The 24,541-nt window shown below is 38.7% G+C and overlaps 1 protein-coding gene across 1 annotated transcript in view; it reads right to left on the reverse strand.

The window, feature by feature from the left end:
* Window positions 1-24,541, reverse strand: part of SDK2 (sidekick cell adhesion molecule 2) — a 1,526,639-nt gene that overhangs the window by 856,221 nt on the left and 645,877 nt on the right. Inside the window, exon 6 of the mRNA XM_044085131.1 lies at window positions 6,677-6,867. Within this exon, the coding sequence (XP_043941066.1) occupies window positions 6,677-6,867 (191 nt within the window). The remainder of the gene's footprint in view (window positions 1-6,676; window positions 6,868-24,541) is intronic.

Raw genomic sequence — 24,541 nt, forward strand, 5'->3', positions numbered from 1 at the left:
ATCAGAATGGGTAGTGGTTAGGGCCACAACCTCCCCTGGTGGCCAAATGGTAGATACCAACTTGCTGAGCAAATGTGTTATGTAACCCAGGATGTTTTCTACACACGCCATACATCTGCCCATTGTTTGTTCCATTGTGGTCACCACCACCTACTCCAGGTGCAGCTATACAACCTTAGGCCATTCAGTGGTCTACCTGCTGGTCAGCAGCCAAAATCTCACAAATGTGCATCACACCCATCCTCATCACCCTCAAGAATCTGAGCCACAACCTCAGAAAGCTCCAGAAGCCGTGAAAGTAAAGTGCTTGTGTAGCAAATCTGTCACCCACAAATGCAGTTAGAAGACAAAATGTGAAGGTAATCATAACTAAATCTATCTTGATGTTAGACTTGAATAAGTTAACAGAACTGTGAGAGAGAAAATCAAATCATGGCTGGTCATACAGCTCTCCTGCCTCCTGCAGAAGGTAACACTGCATGCGTCACATTTAGAACCAAGGTAACTGTAAGCTGAGATGTTAGCCACATAGATACAGTTCCTTCCATATATCTGATGATTTACATACCAAATAGCAGGTAAGTGTGCGCATCTCCTGCACATATGTTGAGATATATAAATTAAATATGGCACCAGTATACCGCTGCAGTGATAAGGAGTAGTACGACCCAGTAGTAGCCATAACAGTCCCAAACAAATAATAAGATAAAGTCAAAAACCTAAAAATGTAAAAACAAGAGCAAGAAAAATATACATCCTATACCATCCAGAGCATGTCTACCTATACTCTGCTTCCCATGCACAGAGGTCATCAGGGTTCCTGCAACGCAGGTCATCAAAATGATGCTTGCAGTATTTCCCTTTAGTGGTTGTTGTATGTATCTAAGGACAAGTTCTCAGCCAGGTCATACCAGGCAACCACTTTCTTAAATGCTCCAATGATAGCAGCCCATTAGGGCTCTCCCTGAAATGGCTGTGAAGGGGATCTACAACTATATTGCTCTCCATACAGGCACTGCCTGGCAGGCACTAGCAGACTCTCCTACATTCCTAAATTTCCTCTGAAAATGGTATGACTTTCGTGAGGAACAAGCTGGTGGTCTATGAATCATGCCAGCAATGTAATCTCTGCAGTGCAGCTTCTCAAAAAGTGGCACATGTGTTCAAGTCTCCAATGCAACCTCACAGCCATATGTTATCAGTGGTGCACACAGGCAGCAGACTGTTCCTTACGCTACTGGAGTGCCACAGCAAAATATTGCAAAATACATGGATATTCATGCTTCCTGACTTAGGCTGTGCAAATTGGTATAGACGTATATAGTTCTAGAAGTGCTATATTCCAGATTAAGTTATACAGATTTGGGAAGGTATATTGTATATTTGGGCACTATAAGTAGCATTGTTTGGATCTACAGGCCATCTGAGGAACTGCACAGTACTGTGGAAGTATGTGGTAAGCTGTGTTCTAACTACCTTGGTAAAGCTGTGTACCCTTCCCCTAGAATTTACATTACAAATGGCTAGCAAACAGGAGTATGTATGCCTGCATATACTACATGTTCGTAGAAAGTAACGGCAACAAGACAGCCAGCAGCATTAGGAAAACCTAACCCCATACCTGTATGCCTACTATATGATGCTGAGTACAGCAATCAAAACCTACAGCTGTCATATGGCATGCATATGCATCCATACCTTTGATTATTATATGGTCTGTGTAGGTTACCCCTTCTGTCTTACTGCAACGCTCATAAAAAAAAGCAGTCTTCAGTTCTGTGTCATTTATTCACAGCTGCCCAGAGGAAAAGGTAGCTGGATAGGAGAGGCTGGGCAATTTCAACACTGCTGAAAATGTTACCATCTTACAAGCTTTAAGTAATATGGGCAGTGCATGTTGGGGACAGAGGGTGCTGACCCATATTTATGTGACCAGTGTGACCAGGTGTGTCAGACAGCAGTCCATGACATACATGCCACTGAGGGAAGCAACTGCACATTAAAGTAGTATAAGCATATTACCAGCACGTCACAAGAAGGCAAGGCAAAGGCAGTTTCTATAGCAGTTAAGACACTGGCCAAGGTGTGGAGGGGGGACACCATGGATCAGCAGGCAGACAAACCCAGAGACATTTCTGGTTTACCTCCATTAGTGCCTTTTACATCGCATTTGTATACATTTGCCCAGCAAATAGATACTACTGGATGACCACAACAACTTCTAAAGCAGATTTCTGCACACTGCACTGCAAACAGATGCTGTATGCTGACCACAGTAACTGATGACTATGCATTGTTTTAGGTATATGAGGTTTCTAGCCATGTCAGGTAGGTGGCAGTATGGTGCAATATGCATGGACACCATTAGCATGCATACCACAGGGACACTGTTGTGTCACTGGTCTCATTTACTTTGGTGTGTCTTTAGGTGTGTATTCAGAGTGCAGAGCACTGCTTTAGCAACAACTTACCATGAATCCCAGTATTGCAAACAGGTACAGCTGAAAGCCACTTTTAGCAAACCTCATAGAAAAACTTTTTTTTTTAAGAAGGCAATCCCACAAGACTACATAATGTGAATATGTGCATTTGTCAATAGGTAGTTTGAGCCCTTTGCTGCATAAGATCAAGCAGTGAGGGATTCAATCAAACAAAAGAAGTAGCTTTTCTAGAACATGGCCATACTTTTTGATATACTCCCTAGTACAAATTATTCTCTTATTTCTAGCTATGTCCCAGGTAAAAACTTTCTTTTTTTAATTTTATTTTTGATATAATCTCTAGCACAAATTCTTCTTTTATTTCTATCCAATTGCCCATATAAAAACTTTCTTTTTTTACTTCCTGCACAAATGAGCCCCACCCCCTTTTCCTCTGTTCCTTGGTAAATTTATGGTTCAGTGCTGATGTCTCCTTCTCAGTACCATAAATAATATTTGGTGATGTAGCACCTTCTGATTGGACAGCATGGAGTTGCCTCGGATACATTGCCTGCTTTGCTGGCTCTGGAGATGGCTGCAAACATCTGACGGCTGTTTGGGCATCTGATGAGCACCTGAAGCACCTGCAAACCTAGATGTTCACAAAGCTGTTTTTTTTGTTTGTTTGTTTTTGTGGGGGTGTACACATTAGTCTACTTGAATCCAAAGAGAGTTAGCTATGCTCTCTCCTTTGATAGAGGAAAAACATGTAGCTTCAGGAGCTGTAATGGTATTTTAAGATGGGGTGGGTTCTGTATATGAAAAATAATGCAGATGGGAACAAACACTACAGTATAGTTTGCAGGAAGACAACTAGCTGTAGAGGTAAAAAGATTATATAGTCTCAAGAAAGACAACTAAACTAGGACAGGAATGGATTTTTTTTTTTTTGGTTAGGAAGAATGCTTTCTAAAAGTGGTTAAATGGGCAAAACCGGAGTGAAAAAAATGTCTTATATTAGTACACCACAGGTTAGAACAGTTTTTTCAATACGTTGGGGACAGGAACAGCTCAAAGCAATAAATAACTGTTCTGTAGCAAGGTAGAAAGTAAAATAATGGGTGCACTGTTGAAACTGGAAGATGTAAAGTTAAATGACTTTTTCTGTCCATTTTATGATTGACAAATAGCTTTCTTTCATAATTTATTTAGGGGTGAAAAATTAATGCCTGATGTCAGAGAGATTCAGTTTCTGTTAAAAAAAACATAAAATGACATAATTTGTAACAACAAAGCATAAAGTATGCCTTATAGAAATAGCCTGTCTCCCTAGTGATGCATATTTATTTTTATTTTATTTATTAACTGGATACGCCCACTAGACACAAGTGTCCCCTTACAGAGGCAACATGGGAGCATTATCTGGTAATGTAGCTTTCTATGAATAATATAGCTTGCAAGTAGGAATGAAGGGAATCAAACCTAGGGCTACAGAATAAAGTTTTTATTCTTGACCCTGAACTGTCAATGTATGTAAAAGCAATCTAAGTAGTCAAACACGTATTACATGAACAAGAACAGTGTTGTAAACACTACACAGAGTTATGAGGCACTATACAGCAAGCTGGCAATAAATTTCAAGAAAAGAACTATTGCAAATTTAAAGGATGACTCCTCGATAAGGTGTAGTTTGGCAGTAAGGAAAGACTGTGCAAAAACTACTGATGCACTTTAGTACCTGATGGTATTTTCACAAGGTGCTGACATACTAAAAGCCAAAGACAACTGTAAATTAAACAAGTCGACTCCTCCCAAGGGTATAATGCAAAAATACATTTGGACCAGGTCGTCCACACACGAATGAATATTTTTATATACATTCTTTTCCTTAATAAGGGTTTTATAGTACTCTTGCCCAAATGTAGATTGGCAAAAACAGATTTCAAGAGTAATATTAGAATGTTGAAGACATTTTGCAGATTAATTTACTTTTGTTTTCTAACCCTTTGGCAACAAAAGTTGTCTATAGAAGTAAAACTGGTGTTGTACATAAAAATAGTAGATGTAGCATTTTCAGTTCAGAAATGCAAAGTATGATACAGTGTAATGTACTGGCTAAGAAGATAAACTGTCAAACACCATATGAGTTTGTATGTCTTCTCTTCCAGCTTTAGTTCTTACCAGTGGCAGTGGGTTTCTTTCTCAGTCTCTCAGATAATCTTTTTGACTGTCTACAGAGTTTGTTACTAAATTCATATTCAGAAATAGTCATGTAAATGTTTTGTAAGAAAAAAATTTCAAATAAAAATATGTTAAGTTAACATAAATAAGGGCTCCGAAGGGCTTCTGTGTGCAGTTCCCAAACAACTTCAGAGTTTATCGGTGCCTAAAATGTGATGTGCTCTTTAGCTTGTGATGCAGTATATATGGAAATGAGATGATAAAACTCAGAATGTACCACCTAAGACTGGAAGAGATGACAAAGCAGGGAGCAAGTCAAGAAAATCCCACCTATAAACTAAAAAAAATGGTTTGTGCTTCTTCTCATTTAGTTGCACTTCTAATTACATTCACTTTTAGCCTATAACTTTTATGAATATACCAGTGTTAACAGCATAACCATTGACGTGAAAATGCTCTTATAAGTATTACATCAATCAGGCCTGTTTCTTGCCACTGAACTTTCAGCTGTCAGTACCTAGCATTTATGATTTTGCTTCTATCACTGCTATTATATTCACTGAAAATCCAATGCAGTAATCATTTTTAACAGAATTATGCCTTTTCATCAGTTAAGTCTTTTCAAGCATATATTTCAGCACACACGATCTACTTGTAAGGCGAGCAGCCATTTCATTGCATTTGTCACTGAAGCCTAAATTAATATAACACCCTCCTAAAATCTCTTGGAAAAGTACATCTCACTACATAAAAAAGGATAATTATACATAATTTAAAAAATGTAGGACTTCAAGAAAAAATATAATTCCTGTGAGGTACCAGCTGATTCAGTAAATCAAGACTGTTTCATTCTTCTATAAAGCAGAAGGATCTAATCATCCTAAATTAAATGTCTGTTGCCACAGATAAAATAATGTTGCAATTGTTTTCATCATGTTTTGCAGTCTTAAGCTATTAAACTGCACATTTATACATTTGGATATTTATCTGTTTGCCAGTTTGATGTAGTGTTCACAAGTCTCAGCCCTAGATATACAGAAGAAATACCTTCCACTATCTGAAATAAAAAATCTTCAGGGTGGTAACCCTAAGTAAATAAGATGACTTGACGTTTTTAATGTTTTTTATGATTCAGTCCACATTAGGTCACAATGTTCATGTCTTTGCAACCTCCCACAGTGTGTGCTTTTGCACAGTTTGCCCTCCATGTATTCTGTCTTCAACAATTGTTCAGAAAATTGGCTTTACATTTTATCACCACTCTGTCAACAAAAAGTGCATCTGATTTCTTCCTTTCTTTTCATGGTCCTCCATTTATCATGAACTGCCTGTGTCACATATGCTTAGCTCTTGGAGAACAATTATCTTTTTTTTTCTAATTCCCTTTTAATATGAATAAGATCATCACTAAGTTGCATCTGCACTTAGTAAAGCCATCATTAAAACCTTATAATACACAGTTGCAATTTATGTTAAACTATAACATTTCCCTACAAATTTACTATAAAAGCCTTTATTTCAATACCTTCATTTTTATATCATCATGCACTGAAAATACCCAATGTCAGTTATGCCAATATGCATTCGATACTGGTATTCATCAGGATGGTAGATGGCTGCTTTGTCAAGCTCTGACTCACTGAACCATTTTTGTTTGAGTCTGGAGCATGCACAGAATGTAGTAGTGGAAACACAGATTTGACTCCCCAGTTTTGCTAGCATGAGTTGCAATGCTTTCTTTTTGTTACACTTCAGTTCAGTAAGTCACAGTGCAATGAAAATGTACATACTTTGCATTAGCTGCCTAAATGATGAATTCCTGTTTGCATTTAAAGTTCTAAGTATGGTGCCTGTATATCTGATGCCACTCTACACTCTTCAAGCAAGTTGTCAAAGTTTCCTTAGTTAATTACTTCATCTAATAATAAAATGCTGATATGTCCCACTAATAATAAAATAAAATGGACTATAATCATTTTAACTTACCAGGCCATGGTGTTTGAGGGGGTGGGATGGACCAATACCTGAAATTTTTCACTCTTGCAAGTAATGGGTACAGCTATTTGTAACCTTACCTAGAATGGAAAGAAAGGCCCCTGCAGTGACAGATGGAACACTGCTACTTCGAAGGATGGCTTCGCACTCATAATAGCCAGCATCACTAGTGGTAGGGTTTAGGATCTTCAGCCTCCTGTTGAAGTTGCTCAGCCCATTGTTCAGAAGGAGCCCATTCTTCTTCCAGATAATCTCCAATTTTATCAGTGGCCTGCAGATTAAAATGAGAGAAAGAAATATGGTGAAATCAGAATGTCTTTTGGGTGACCCTGGGATATACACCTAGATAAAGGTATTATTAAGAATCTCTAAAAGAACTGACCAAAAGTGTAGGAAAGTACAAGCCCTTTAACTTAGTCTGTATTGAATGGAATCCTCACTTTTCATTATACCGCATTATTCATTTAAGGAGACAAGGCCGGACAGGAGAAAGGTGTTTAGTTTTTTCCCTAAATCTTGTCCCTCTATGAAATGTGCTACTGCCTATAGAATTTGACAACCGCATTTTGTTTTTAGTCAGAATTTTTATAATGTCATCAAATTCCATTACTGCATGCACTACTACATGTTTTACAGATTAAGGTTTCCCTTTAAAACACTTAAGTTAGACTCTAAGATCAGAGCCATGATAACATAATTATAACCTTATGATAGTCTTTAAGTTAGACTCTAAGATCAGAGCCATGATAACATAATTATAACCTTATGATAGTCTTCTTAAGTTTGCTATTACTCTCTATAGATTTAATTGCATTCTTAATGATGTTAGAATATTATGTAGACATATATTTTATTAAATTATTGAATGTAAAGCTATACAATAATACATAAATATAATCTGTGTATGGTCTAGTGTATTAGACCCATTGTTCTGTAAAATAAAAAAAATGTTGTCTTTTGGACCTTTTGATATGACTCTTACGATTTTTTTAATTAACATATTTTGAAAGATATAACTGTGCCAACTATTGTGAGTTGGTGCTTAGAAAGTACTTTTCCTGAATTTTACAAGCATTTGGAGGTATACAGAAGAAACCACTTCATGTGTCTATCAAGCTGCTGTACTAACTGAAGAAGAAGTGGTAATCTAGTCCAAAATACACACAACTTAAGACTGAGTACCAGACCTATCAAACTTCTTCAGCAAATCATCACTAATTCAAGACAGACTATTCCCACTAACCTCCAGAAGATTCAGAGGCCAAAAAAAATTGCTGAATCATTGCCTTAAAAATTACCACAGGAAAGAACACAAGCCAGGCATGAATGAGAAAAAGGACCATAGAATAATACAATACTCAGCAATTGCAACAATCTGAAAAATTAAATGCAAAATGACAACTAATGCAATTAAATCCTCATTTCTCATACTCTCACAAACAATATTATTAGCTCAGGGAAAATGTTTGGATTTGCATAAACACTTCAGAAAAGTATTATATATATAAACAAAATATTAAAATCAATAAAAATACATCTGGAGGGAATCAGAGAGCACAACACAAAAAAATAATATCATCCAATCAGCTACTTAAAAGTACCACAACTACTGCATTTCAACCTGTCACCACCACAAACTACCTTGCTTTTCATAATTTCCATCTTAAGGTAGTACATAGTAAACAAGAAAAGAGTTTCACTTTAACAGCTCTCCATGAGACCAGCAGATACATTCAAAGTTTCTAAAATACTGTAGATGATATGTAACTAAATCCTCGGTGCAAAACTTCTGTCTGTTCCTTACTACAGGAGTAATAACGTGCAGCTTCAAACACAATATAATCTAATCAATACCAAAAGCAGCCATCCCAAAACATTCATTTGATGATAAAATAACAACACATTTGTGCACAAAAGCTAAAATAAATTTACATTTAACAAGTGATTATATTTATACCTGTGATCTTCTTTCAGTTAAACAACATGGCTTCAGCTCAGAATATGGTATCACAATAGTTACAAGAGACAAGAGCCTGACTCTTCTTTATCAACTACCAAACTACTCAAAAAAAAAAGAAGTTATGTACTCACCATAACGTTCCATGTGAGTTGTTCATCTCGCCTTCATTCTCACTGATGGGTTCGGAGCCGATCCTCGGCTCCGACTGGGCCAAATACAAAAGCTCAAGGTCTTCAAACAGCTCGTGGCCTACTCCCTATCCCATGATGCAGTGGTGCTTCCATCAGATCTTGTTTGCAGCCAACTATGCTGATAGGTAACTACCCTGGTAAGAAAAATGAGAATACAGTACATAAGGACAAATTATCACCAAGATTTGTCTCAACTTCCCGGCCCTCAAGAAATTCATGGTAGGGGGTTGGTGGGTGGGACGTAAGCATGAAAGTGAGATGAACAATTCACATGGAACATTATGGTGAGTACATAACTTCTTTATGTGAAGTTGTTCTATCTCGCCTTCATTCTCACTGATGGGTTAGCGTCCCAAGCACCATCTTTCTTAGGTGGCTCAGGGAAGTATATTCCTCAGTACCATGGAACCAAAGGAGGCCCTGTCCCTGGAGGCCCTATCCAATTTGTAATGAGTGATAAAGGTATGAGATGAAGACCATGTGGCTGTTGCACAAATGGCATCTATTAGTAGCCTTGCCAGAAAGGCTGAAGATGTGGAAACAGCTCTAGTTGAGTGGGCCTTAACTTTATGATTTCGTGGCATGTGCCCAGAGCTATATGTGAAGGAAATGCAATCTGACAACCATTTTGACAAAGTGTTTTTTACCACCGGAGTACCCTTCTTTGAATCTGAAAAGGAGACAAAAAGCTGTTCTGATTTTCAAAAGTCCTTAGTCCTGTCTAAATAGAATCAAAGTTGCCTATGGACGTCAAGTTTGTGCAGCATATGTTCCATCTTGTTAGTATATTTGGGGAAAAACATAGGTAATTCTATAGTCTGGTTGAAGTTTGTCTCAGAACAAACCTTAGATAGAAATGAAGGATTTGTTCTCAGTGAGACTCTGTCATTGTGAAAAATCAAGTATGGGGGTTTGATGGACAAGGCATGTAATTCCGAGACTGTTCAAGCAGAAGTAATAGCTACTAGAAAGATGGTTTTCCATGATAAGTATTTCAGGTCACAAGATGAGGCTGGTTCAAAAGGGGATAAGATGATTCGAGAAAGAACAAAATTTAGGTTCCATGGTGTAGCTGGGGATCTAATAGGTGGTCTCAAATGAACAGTACCTTTAAGGAAGGCTTTAGAAAGTCTATGGGACATGATAAAAGTCCTCTGATCACCAATATGAAAATTAGAAATTACTGTCAATTAAACCCTAATGGTTGCTGCAACCGCCCCTTCATTAAATAGCTTGGTCAGAACCTCTAAAATGGATGAAATCGAAGCCAGATATGGGTCAACATTGTTTTGGGATGCCCATATGGAAAATCTTTTCCATTTGCTAAGGTATAGCTTCCTGGTAGATGATTTATGAGAGGAGATTAGGATGTTCTGAGCTGCAGGTAAGAGATTGTGGTACCTGGCTATTCTTGGAATTGGAGCAACCAAGCTGTCAATCTGAGGGTATGAAGTGCAGGATGAAGTGCCCCTGATGATCTGGAACCGGGTCCAGGATCCATGGTTCTTCCAGTAGCTGAGGCTAAATAAAAGGGAAGCAAATCTGACAAGGCCAATAAGGGGCTATTAGAATGATGGTCCTTCCCAGAGTCCTGACTTTCTGTAGGAATTTGGGTATCAGAGGATACAGGGGAAAAGCATAAAGAAGACCCGGGGGCCAACTGTGTATGAGTGCATCCCTTGAGGTATCCCCCAGATTGGGGATTAGGGCAAAGCAGTTGCTGCATTTGGTGTTGGTGGGGGTTGCAAAAAGGTTGCAGCAAGGCTGGTCCCATATCCTTTCTGCTACTTCTTCTTTCAGGGACCACTCATGAGGCAATAGAATTGCTCTGCTCAACTTGTCTGCTATCACATTGGATCTCCCTGGGATGTGCATTGCTACTAGAAAGCACTGGGTGGCTATTGCCCATTGCCATACTCTCAGGGCCTCTCGACATAGGGGTAGGATCTGGTTCCTCCTTGTCTGTTTATGTACCAGACCACCGACATGTTGTCTGTCTGTAGTGCAATAGTCCCCAAAGGAAGAAAGTCTTGAAAGGACTGCAACACTAGTAGTACCACTCTCATCTCTAGGACATTGATATGCAGATGAGCCTCGTGTTTCTCCCATGTGCTTTGGGCTGTCCTTCCCTGAAAGTGCCCCCCCCCACCCTATCAGGGTGGTGTCTGTGGTCACAGTGGCAACAGGAGTGGGTAGAACAATGGGACATCCTATTGTTACTTGCGGAGAAGTCAGCCACCAGTGAAGATCCTTCTTGCATGAATTCGTTATCATAATCAGATGAGACATTGGAAGTTCTTGAAAGGACCACTGTGTGAACAGGAGCCACTGCAGTATCCGCATATGCAATCGACCAAAATGAATGGCAATGATGGCTGCCACTGTGGTCCCTAATAAATTGAGCACTGTTGAAGCTGGGGCTTTTTGTTTTGAGATGAGGTTCAGAACTTGTTGTCGAAGGGTCCCAAGTCTTTCCGTTGGAAGCTTTATGGTTATGGAGACTGTGTCGAGATCTGCTCCTATGAAAATGGTATGTTTGGATGGTGATAAGGCAGATTTTTCTGAGTTTATGGTAATCCCCAATCAACTGCAAAGATCTAAGGTCATATCCCTTGCTTGTATGAGTTGATGCTTGGTGGTGGCGGTGAGGAGCCAGTTGTCTAAGTATGGAAACACCTGGAATCCTAAACGTCTCAGGTGAGCTGTGACTATTGCCATGCATTTGGTAACCACCCTGGGGGCTGAAGTGAGACTAAAGGGCAGAGGTCGAAACTGAAAGTGACTGGCGCCCAGATGATCCCTGGATGGTCTGGCCATTTTTATGTAGTAGTATGCATCCTGCAAATCTACTGAGCACATCCAAAATGTCTCTCCCTAGAAAGGGAAGTATAGACTGTAGCGTGACCATCCAGAACTTTGTTTTTTTTTGACAGATTTGTTCAATCTGCAGAGATCCAAAATAGGTCTCCAGTCCCCTTTTTTCTTTGAAACTAAAAAGAACCTTGAGTAACTTTCAGATCCTCTCTGGTCTGTTGGGACTGGTTGGATGACTCTTCTCTAGCAACCTTGTAACTTCTATGCTTCTATGGTTGCTTGTTCCCTGTGACTGGGTGGGCCATCTGGGATTATTATCACAAGGGGTGGAGGGATGGCAAAGGGAATGGAGTATTCTCTGGATATTACGTTTTGTACCCAATGGTCTTTTGTGATTTCTAGCCAGGTGTCTGGGTACAAAGATAAGTGTCCCCCGACTGCCTCCAGAGATGGCTAGATGGGCCTCCTTTCAAGAGTGCTGATAGGGCTTTCCAAAGAACTGATCCTTGTCGCCCTGATTTTGTGGGCCCCCTCTGTCACGTGGATGGCGTCTTTCATTATTATTCCCTCATCTGCCTCTAGAGGGGGTTTCACCCCGTGTGTCACAGAAAACTCCTTGGGTTTTACAGACCCACATTTTCCCACTTTTCCAACCTTTAGGATAAGGTCTGGTAGGGGTAGAAAAACAGACTCCTACAGCAGACAGAGTCTGTCTATCTTGCTCATACCTGGTAAGCGTTTCCTTCACTTTTGGTCCAAAAAGGGATGAACTATCAAAGGAGGTGTTAACAAAGGATAACTTATAGGGCTCCACAAAGGAACATAAGCGCATCCAGGAGTATCTCCTAAGAGCAATTCCTGTAACGACTGCCCTGCTCGTTCCATCAGCTGCATATGAAACCAGATGCATGGAAGAGTTTATGAGGGAATTTAGGGTAGTAAGCTGGGAAGTTACCTTGACTGAGACCCCCGCAGCTACTGCACCCTGTAGAGTATCTCCCAACTTCTTAAGGAGATCTCTATATAGTCTAGTAAAATGTGTAAGATAGTTCAGGGATCGAAGAGTAAAGGTCGCTGAACTAAACATGTGCTTTCCATATCTGTCCATGATCCTAGAATCCCTATTAGGAGGACAAACAGATGTGGAGGTCTCTGACAACTCCATTTTGGTGGCTGCCACCACCACCATAGCATCAATGGTACTCCTTTTGTAAGGAAAGCCTTGTCCTGGGGTGACATTATGAATTTGTTAGGCCTCTGAGGGACAGGTTCCATAGTATCCGGGGACTCCCACGCCTTTCAAGAAAGAAGGTCTATCAGCTCCTCAAAAGGTGGAGGGTTAAGACACAAAAGAATCAGGAGTACTGACTCATCATCAGTAGGGTTACTGGACTTCCAGCCACCCCTCTGTTTCAGTATTTCCAAGATATCACCGAAAGAGATATCTTCAGAGGGGGACCGTGGGGACCCTTCTGACTCATCTAAGTCAGTATCCGATGTGATGGATTCCTGTGGGGAATCCAGATGCTTCCTCTTGCAAAGCCTCTTCCTGGGAGCCTCCTTAGTGGGAGGTTCTGGGGAGGTCCCAGAAGAGCAGGGCTCACCCAATGCGGCGACCAGAGGCTCTGGGTCTCTATGCTTTTGAGGGATCAGTGAAGCAGAGGCAGACACAGAAGCTTTAGGGAAGGAGGTTGCTGGTACCGATGATGTGAATGCCTGAGGGGACAATACTCTCCTCATGGCATTGAAGGCTTCCCGGCTCCGATCTGAGGAAACACCTGGATCTGCAGAAACAGACAGTCTCCGCGGCACCAAAGTGGTGGGCTCCGAGCCCGAGGTAGGTGCCAAGCTCACCTGAGCCAAGGCCCCAAGAGGCAAAGTCAGAACCAAAAGGTCGGTACGACTATCCTGTCTGGACCTGACCAGTGAGTGATGCCTCCTAGACTCTAACGTTGGCACTGAAAGAGTCAGAGTAGTCGGAACTGATATACCTGGAAGGGGTGTTGGCTCTGGCAGTTCCACAATCATTGGCTCCGAACACTCTGGCTCCGAAACTTCAGATTGAATCAGAGGAGGAACAGTAGAAATGGGCTGGGTCCTGGTCAGTTCCAAAGCCCCAAGGGTCGGCCCTGACAGAATTTTTGCTAGCGCCTGAGTCTGAAGAAGCCTCTGCACCACTCGATCCACATCCTTATCAGACAGTCTTGAGGACTAGGAAGAAGCTATAGAAGAGGCCACTGACTGCAGGATTGGAGACTTTAGAGTAGGAGATACCAGCTCTAATATCGGGGACCGGCTCCTACTAACAACATCAACTTCTGGTTCCGAAGGCAATGGAGTCGAGGTGGTAGTCTGACTTGGTTTAGATGTCGATGAGCCCTTTTTCGGCTCCGACCCAGAAGACGAGCTTGAAGTCAAAGTCTTGGATGATTTTGCAGGTTTGTCCTTATCCAAAGATTCCTGAAAAGAGGACTTCAATAATCCCCTGGCTATTAATTTGCTCCTACATTTGTGGAAAACACGACAGCTAAACGAATGACAGATGGCCCAATTCTCCTGAAGGTGAACCTCACCTAAACAATAAACACACTGTGTGATCATCTGTAATAGACATCTTTTGTCCACATTTGGGACACTTTCTGAATCCAGACTTAGCTTTCTCTTGTTGAGACATGGCTATACAATAAAGTAACAATTAACAAGCAAAGCACACTATATGATTGACTATGGAGAAAACACACAATCCTATATATAGAATAGCCCCAATAAAAAAACAGGGCTCTAACTCTATACATATTTAAACACCACAGCACACACTATATGACTAACCATGAAAAGTACACAACACTATATATGTATAAGACAGCCCTAAAAAACAACAGGGCTCTAATTAAGTTCTACAATTTCTAACACTACAGCACACAGAAAAAAGCAACTACTGCCCTAAAAAATCCGGGCTCAAGCTTAACACACTCTATTTCTAACTCTACAGCACACACTATAAGGATATATAACTAAACAACTCTCCAACTCAAACGAGTTGTTATAAATCAGCCTAGAAAAAAGAACAGCCATTAATAGAACAAATAATGCATACTCTAAGTTTTAACTAACACTCACTAGAAACTAAGAAAACAACAAGAGCTATAGAAAAATATCCAGGAATATAATAACTATTGAGAAATATAAAGAAATGTTCAATAATACTGGCCAGAGCTGTCAAAGACCTCCCAATCTGTTGCAGTGGCAAACGAGATCTGGGAAGCACCACTGCATCATGGGATAGGGAGTAGGCCACGACCTGCTTGAAGACCTCAAGCTTTTGTATTTGGCCGAGTCAGCATCAGTAAGAATGAAGGCGAGATAGAACAACTTCACATTATGAGTTTTAGTGCATTTTCAAGGAATTGTGCTCTTAGGTACATTTTCAAGGAATTACGAGCTTCAGTGCACTTTCAAGGAATTATGAGCATCAGTGCATTTTCAAAGAATTGTGAGTTTTAAGGGAATAGAAGTTTACTGCTGCTCATGCTAAATCTGTTTTCAATGTGCAACTATTTTGTTTAACAAATGGCTTATCACTTTTGTGCAACAGAATTTGAAAACAGTATTAGTAACATAACAAGTGGCATACTTGCTTTGATGCAGATAGTTGTGGGTTCTACTCCCACAGCATATACCAGGATTGCTGATACTGAGTTGTACTTTAAGGGTGGGGAGGGGTGCTGCAGTCCTGAGTGTGCCCTCCTTTGGAAGAAATGCCTGGTAAGTATGAACATGCTGTTAGTCCATTCCCTACTGCAATATTACAAGCTTACCAATTTTTTTTAATGCAACACAGGCAATTTATTCTTCAAGGGCAGCAAGCACTGAATTTGTAGATGAAACACTGAAATATAAACTTGTTTGCTAGCAGCAACCTCTTCATTAGTTACATATCTCTTAAATGTGGAATTATTCGGATGAATTTTACTTCTGCACAGATTGGACAGACTCCTCAGTTAGAGCATCTTCTGTGTGTCGACATGCGTGAATGGGCGTTCCTTCGTTGAAGGTTGTGTGTTAGGCCAGGCAAGCCAGCATGTAAAAATCTACTGCCAATCATTAGCAGACCGGAGTTCCGCTGTGGCGATCCCTGACCGGGAAAAGCCGAAAGACACACACACACACATATACACACACACACACACACACACACACACACACACACACACACACACAGATTGTGCATATTGACTGATATTGATGGATTGTAATAACAGAAATTTGAGTGGCCCTTTTCATGCTTGGAATGTTCTGAAATAGGCACTTTTGTCATTATTGGTTCATGCATTGTTTTACTGCTTACTGGAAAAATGTTCAAAACTAGAAGTTTAAAGCACATTCTAACAAGTTTTCTATATTATACAAGGAATATAATTTAATACAACCAGGAAGGTGAATCAAAGAACACATGCATGTATGCTTGGTCTTAAAAATGTGTCAAGGGGCCTATGGCTTGAAAACAGACCAAATATAAACTTTATCCGTCACTGACCAGATGCATTTTCTTTGAATACAGGTTTCATTTGCCATTTCAATGAATGTGAGTTTCAAGGGCAGAGAAGTTTCCTGTTAACACTAAGTCTGTTTTCATTGTGAGACTGTATTTTGTTTAGCAATTGTCTATCAGTGCTTTGCTATAAAATTTGAAATAAAAGTTTTAAATTACATCCAAATATCTGCATTCACTGTAGAAGTAAAGAAAAAATAGTATGCACATGAAGAGGTCTGAACAGTGTTTATGGTAACTGAGGAGATATAGCCAAGTAATTGGACACTGGGAATGGCTGCAATGGGTGGGTGGGGGTGTGGGTGCTATATGGAGGAGCCCAATCCATTAGCCTGCTTAGGGTCCCATTTGACCATGATCTGGCTCTGCTTGCATTATTTATTATTGATCTGCTTTATGGACATCAAACCGGAACATGACTCTATACTTATACAGCGATTCAGCATGGAAAAAAATACAGCCACAAGTATAGGAGACTTTCTGAAGACCCCCTCACAAATAAGTTTAAATAACTATAGAACTAGCACTTCATTTAGAATATGCCTTGTTAATTAAAATCCTAAATTTAGCCCATAATATATAACTTCTTAATATCACAGAAAACAATATATCTCAGTTCATTTCACCTGCCCTACATCGAGAACATCACTTTATCTCAATTCAGACAGCAAATGGAGGCCATTAGCATGCACCAATTACTTAGTAAACTCCTTAACATTTAAACACCTAAAGAATATTAATACCCCCCACTGACAAATAAATTAAAAAAGAAAACACCAAAATTATACATTGCAGTATCAAGATGGAAATCAACCACTTAGACCACCATTTGGTCTTGCAGTAGATTATAAAAGCATTTTCCAGAAGACCAGACAGCTGGAATTATCTACCACAACCCATATGCAACATTACTGAATATAAAGTATTTTGAAAAAATGTTTAAGGTTCACTTGGCAGAAACCTATAAATGTCATTGCTTTAACAAACCAACTTAAAGTCTCTTAACTCCTTACTATCGCTAATACCATAAAATGCATAACTGAATTATTCTAAAGTTACTGCACTATGTGCTTGAAATGTATAACTCATTCAATAAATGCAGTCCAACTATTAAAATCAGTAGCTAAATACCACTGTATATCATTGCATTATTGATAACACACTAAAAATGTGCAACTGAACTACAATATATGAAGCACAATGATTACGACCAGAAATTAGGAAAAAGACAAGCGTGCTCTGCACCTCTTTGACATCAATATATTTCAGTTATCCAGTCACTAGATGGTGATTAACTCTTCAGCAGTGAACATTACAGTATGAGTCACAACCCAATGGTATCCAGATCATAGTAATGTTCTGTACTGATAGCTGCTGAATCATCTCATCTAAGCACTATAGGACTGCTGTTTGCATACTGAGCTTCAATGCTGAGCAGTCACAAAGCAACTGAGGATTGCAAAAGTGTGACATAATGTCAACCCCCCCCCCCCAAAAAAAAAAAAGGAAGCACAGACTTCAGTATGCAAATTCACAGTACAAACATACACATGAAGAGATCAGTGGTCCATGGTGTAGTTGCTCACCTATGGACACTGAGTACAAACCACACCTGAAATTAAATAGCTGCCATTCCCAAAATATGTGCAACTTCAAAATAATAAAAACTCTTCCAATATACTCAAGGGAGTGTCCCTTCCTCCATGTTTATGTTGTCCACATCAGTACTCTGATTGATACCTTGTCTGCCAAGTAACTTCTCTTCAAAATTAAAAAAAAAACTTGTTTTTTTCTTAAACTACATGTCATTTCATAATAAAAATGCCATTTCTAGCTACTTGTTGAGTTTACTGATGCACCAAGCACAATGTAAAAAAGTCCCTTGGGATGAACTAACAACCAGGGTTAAGTCACATCAGTCAGGTTACTGGCAAATGTTCAAACTACCAATGTTTCCTGTTTGAAATAAAGTCAGCCTTGACCTCCAGCTGTCCCACTACAGTAAAGAAAATGTTACGCTGTTATTTGACAACACCACGTGGCCACCACACTATGGGCCCAATGCCAAACACTCACCATCTGAAACTAATGTGCTATCTTTTCCCAAAATGGAAATCCCTTTCTTGTCTATCACATCTGACAATAAAATGAGTTAAGGTCTTGTAATACTGAACTTGCCTTTATAATACATTTCTAGTGGCATTTGGAAAATTCACTATTTTTTGACATTGTAAATGTATTTTTCAAGATGGCATCCCTGAGGCTCATCTTACAAATTGTAGTTTGGTAACTGCAGACTTGAATTGCATTTAATACAAAGACTTGTGAAAAAAAAGTAAAATTCTTGGTTGGTATATCTGGCATTGTTTTCATGTTTCTCTGCAGAGTATTATTTTTTGCACTGAAAGTTATTTTCCCTTGAATATTGAAAGTTCTGGTTTAGGAATGAAAACAAAGTTCACTATTTTTGTTTTGGTTGAGTCAATGGAAGTAGGGGAGGCTAATTAATGTTGAACTGTGGGAAATAAAGTTAATATCTGTTTTGGGAAGTCATAGGAACTTGTGGAGGTTAACTCTTTTTGAACTGCGGTAGAGGTTAAAGACAAGCATGTTTATTAAAGAGCAAAGAAAACATTTAATGATATTACTGTTGTGTGTACTTAAAGTCACTGGCTCTGCAGTTGTCAATCCCTAATGTTAAAATGACTTCAAAATGTTCTCCTATTTATCTTTCATTGGGTCTTAATAATAATTTTGTAAAGGCATTCCCCACAAACTAAATGTATCACCCCACTGTGTTCCATAAACCCAGAATACTGACTTCACATATTTAACTATATGCATAGCCAAAATCCTCAGATAGCACAGTTAAACAAGATTTTATTAATTATTTACTCCATTCATGCAGCTTCTACCCCGATTTCCCTAATCTACTTTTCTTTTTATTGGAAAGCAGGTGCTCTCAGAGTGGATGTCTGCACTGTACGAATACGCAAGGAACACCTGAACTCTCAAATTCCAACATTCTTATCCTTGGTGTCGTTAGACAAAACCTAATTTGCTTAATGCTCACTGACAATTTCTTTTGACTTGAGGCCAGAGATAAGGGATTCTAATATTTGCTTACAGATGTTGATTTTTACTTAAACAACAGATGAAGCTCTTCAAACATAACACAGTCACTGAGCAACCCTCTACCTACAGTAAAACTCATTTAAAATACTAACCTGTTACTCCCTAAGTTATATACTAGACCTATATCTTGAGTTACTCAACCAAAGTCACTGGACACTAGCTGCAAGGAAATAAGTTAATATTTCAAAACTAAATGTATAATAAAGATGAAATATAATGTAATGTAATGGAAAAGCTTCCATAATTAGAGAGCCTATAATTTGATGCACTGACTCTAAAATCCCAATACCAGATATGGACAAAACAACAGTATCCTGCCTCCCTGAACATACCTCTTAACCTCTTACTGCAAGAAATCTGGACAAAGCCTGACAAAAAGGGGAGGGGGGGTGCAAGGGTCAAAAAATAGGGGCAAATTTTAAATATTGCTCTTATAAACATAGAAAGTTACTAGAGTAACAGATGTTGTGTTAACATACATTTTCTGAAGAATTTGAAGTCTGAAACTCAAATGGATGTCATTATTTAGTGACGTCAGTCCTCAGATTACCCAAGTGAATTGCCAGAAAAACACAAATTTTATGAGGAACACATCAAAAATAAGAGGCAAAATTCTGGACATTCTGTGATTATCTGGACAGTTGAGAGGTATGTCCTTGAAGCCAAAACTGGGGATATCATTGTCTATTAGGCATATTGGGGTTCTTGTAAAGATTTTGACTCTGCACTTGAGCATATCTGATTCAATGACACCAGCTTCTCTCTCCCATTCATGCTGAGGGATATGTCTGTCCTTGTGGATGTCATTTCCCAAGCTGCTAAATGCAGTTACTGAGCTCTGGCTTTCACTGAGGATAGCATCTAAATATTTGGAAAAATAATATTACCTTCAACAGTGCATTACATCAAGGTGTTCTAGATGATTTTCTTTCCACTTGGAAAAAATATGTGGCACCCAGACCCACTCTGCAAGGGATGGGCAACTCCTTACCTCTTTAAGGGTTATGGTACTAAGTAGATCCTCCTCCTCTGTCTTTTAAGGCAAGATCAAATTAATACACATTTTAAGCAAAACTACATAGATAACAATGAAGTGAAAACAGCATTTCTTAATTTATGCAGTCTACTAACTAATAACTAACTAACTAACTAACTAACTAACTAACTAACTAACTAAACTAAAGTACTTTGAGGATTAAATTACCTTTCAGGGAACTCGGCTATATGTGCCATCAAAGAATCATGGTTTAAAGCCCCTTCCTGAATTCTATATCTACCTGGTTACAGTTTTTTTTTCTAATCAGTTTGGTCTGCTGAAGAAGGCTTTGGTATATCCGTTTTCTTGTTGGACTTTCAAAAGTAGGGTTAAATAAGCAAATTGTAGACTGAACTATCCCATACCCAGGTTACAAAAAAACAAAAAGCATAACATACAGTTTAATAATGTTCTGTCACATCACCTCCAAATCACCTAAAGAACATTTTGCACCTGATAAAATCAGAAAATGACATTTCATTGCTGTGGAACACTGTGAGACAGTTTCAAGTCTTTTCAGAATACAAAATTAATAAAGATAAAACAAAGGCAAAAGCTGTGAGCTATGTACTCACTAAGTACCCACACATGAATTGGTTCAGCAATACCCAGAATTTATAGGGACATAATAAGATGAAGTATTTAGGAGTATGGGTTAAAAAGCATTTTGTTATAGCAGCTAAGGAAATATGGGACTAAACAAAAGATAATACAAAATCAGAGAAATTGGCAGCTCTTTTTTATGGATATGGATAAAAGCAGATAAAATGTTTTCAGGCCCTTTAGTTTTATACACAGGACAAGCATATTTTTATCAACCAGAGGAGAAGCTGTGGATAGCAATTAATAAAGTGTCAAAAGACTTTATCTGGGAGGGGAAGAGTCAAGTGGGATAAGGTGATCCTTCCAAAAGAAAAATGTGGTTTGGGATTACCTGATTTGAAGGTGCGTTTTAGAGCTACACACTGAAAGCTCCTATATATATATATATATATATATATATATATATATATATATATACAGAGAACAAGCAGAAAGCTATAATTTAAAAGTGGAAATGGATAATGATGAAATGGGGGGAGCTCAAGAAACAAGGAGAGTCTAGAATTTTAAATGCAGATCCTTAAGGAGAATAACAATAACCATACAGAATATATTTATAAATTATCAGAAAGTACTCTAAGAAATAAGCTAATATGGGAATGGAGAAAGGAGATTCTGCTGATAGGGATGACTGCAATTAGGGCTACAGAGAATAGGCAAAAGGGGGCTGGAATTTACTGGAGAAAACTGGCAAGCAGCAATGGTACTGGAGCAAGTAATTAGACAGGGAAATGTAATAGAATGGGAGGAGGCCAAGAATACATTTGGACTGCAGGCTAGAGATTCCCTTCCCTGTCAAGGAATGATATCAGTGTTGACTATAGGCAAAGAGAAAGAAATAATGTGATCGTAAGGAAAAGACCAGCACTGGTAGAGCTTTTAGCAGACTCTAGAAAAGAAGCTGCTTTTAAAAAAGGGATAATTAGTAGGGTATATAAATATTGCATGATAACCACAGGACTCAATCAAAGGAGATTTAAAATGATTGGGAAGAATGACTGGATAAGCAATTCAAAAAAAAATGAGAGGATATATGCATGGCTCCCAAATATGCAATAAAGACTAGAAGATTTAGGAGGGTCTATATCATGTTGTCGAACTTTTAAAAGTTCGAACATCATATGGTCGACACCATATGATCGAAATTTTAAAAGTTCGAACATTTCAATGGAGATCTCTGTACAGTGCAGAATGGGTAGATTTGCCTTTTCTGCACTGTAGTGTGATCTCTGAGGTAGTATATTTAAAAAGCGGGGTGTGTGGGGGGCATAGCACCCTCGTGGGGGGTGCTGAGGGCTTTCCTCCTCTGCTTAAACCATTCAGGTAGGTTTTTTCTTTAGTTTATTTTTTTTTATAACATTTTCAAACTTTTAAAAGTTTGATCATATAGTGTTGAGGTTTACTATCATATTTTTGAATGGAACTCTGTCGACTGCACTTTTGTCAAACATGGAAAATCGAAAATGGTAATGTCGAACTCCAGAAGCCAACCTAGGAACGGGTTTTAACATTGGTCGAGATAGGGGAGAGGTTTGTAGTTCGGTAATAGCAGTGAAGACCTATCTCGACCCATGTTAAAACCTGTTCCTAGGTTGGCTTTTGGAGTTCATCATTATCGTTTTCGATTTAGCGTATTCAACAAAAGTGCAGTCGATGGAGTTCCATTCGAAAATATGATAGCAAACCGGTGTCGACCATATGACGTTCGAACTTTTAGAAGTTCGATTATGCAATATAGACGCGATTTAGGATTTTTGTTTGGAAGTGTTTGCATTGGTATTTTTACATACTGAGCAGACTCCAAATAATTTTTTCGGAGGTAGATTGCAAATGTTGGAGGTGCGATGGGAAAGAAGGAGGTAATTGGGAACATACTTTTTGGAAGTGTAATACATTGGCAGATTTTAAAGCTTATCTGCAGACTACTCTGTCAGAAATATTGGTGAGCATATTGGTGTAACTAAGGAAACGATCTTTTTGAGCTGCCGTACAGAATCAGAACTGCCTAGACATAGTAAGGCCTTGCTGAGTTTAATTCTGGTGGCTGCCAAAAAAGCAATTGCTAGGAAATGGAAATTAAAGTGTAAGCCAACCATACTAGAATGAGTGAATTTAGTAACAGAGATAAAAGAACCGGAAGCAAGATCTTTAGAAAACAGTAGGATCAATTACATAGGAAAAAATGCCAGTTGTGGGAACAATGCACACAGAATGCTTTGGAGGAGGAATACATTTTAAGGGAATGCAGGGATTGAATGAGATAAGTATTGCTCAACTGACAATAACTGTACAGAAGATTACATGTGATCTATAATGTTTGCAACTGAAAATATGTCACTATGGTTTGTTTTCATTTATATAAATATGTGCTCACCTCTGTCATAAGTCACAATTCAATACGGACGTTTTTTGCTTAAAAATAACAATACTGCTTCTCACATAATCTTATAACCATTGCCAAAATGAAAAATACTTTCCTATGCAGTGGCTTAAGTTATCCCTCCATTTGCTTGGAAAATTAAAACTTTACTTGTATTCAGATACAAAAACTACTAGACTTCTCAAACAAAAAAACAGATAGTTAAAAAATGCTGACAAAGACCAGAAACAATATCATCCTGGTAAACAATCTTGCCAGCTGCACTAAGCTACATTTCTCCAACCACCTCTTCACATATAACAGGTTACAACAAAATATTCTGTCCTTACTAACACATCACCAATGAAGTCCCTCAAGGCTTTGTCCTGGGGCCACTACATTTTGACATCTTTTTCTCAAATATCAAAACTGACTCAAGTACCTGACTAACCAAATATGTCGATAACTTCAGAGTTGAGAGCATCACCCTTAATCCCACTGACATCACCTCCCATTGAAATGACACAAACACAATGGTGCAGTAGAAATGACCAAAGACAATGCAACATTCTGGCATTTGACACTCACCTCAAATACATTTAAATAATCTGTTGCTTTGAACTGTATGCCCACTTTGACCAGTTGTTTACAGTCACTTACTTGGTGGGTTGTATAAAAGTTTTTATATTGTGCATGTTTCCACATGTCATTTGTATTTCTCTCCCAAGTCATGAATGAACACAACTCTTGGTCCTGCCCACTTTCCTGAAATAAATAAATATAAGGCCAAACAGCCTAAACCTTTGTTTCTTCTTCCTTTTATCAACACACAGGTATCTAATGAACGTGGTACAATATATGATCAACTAAGAAAAACCTCTTGTTGTTGCTGTAAAGTCAATTTGAAATACTCTAAGCTTAAAAGGGACTGTGTTTAATAATCTTTATGCATATATTACATGTACATGTGTTTTCAGTTTCTCCAGTTAACCTTAAGACTATTAGATCCTTAGCTTTAGCACAACAGAAACTACAGTCTTCTTCATAGCAGTCAAATTAAAGAAACATTTTTACTAAGTCCGTTAGCATTTTACAATTGCTATCATAAAATATTTTCACATGATAAAATCATGTTCTATTTTTGGCCAACATTTGCTTAAAATGTCACCTTATAATATCATGCTTCACAAACCTCTACCACATTAGTTCTACAGCTCACCTGCTATATAGTATACATAGCCAAACAGACCTAATCTCATTTGCCCTCTCCAAAACTAGAACAAAAAATGCTGCAT

This window comes from Protopterus annectens, chromosome 10.part0, assembly GCF_019279795.1.
Source record: "Protopterus annectens isolate FY-2018-M chromosome 10.part0, PAN1.0, whole genome shotgun sequence".
NCBI lineage: Eukaryota > Metazoa > Chordata > Ceratodontiformes > Protopteridae > Protopterus > Protopterus annectens.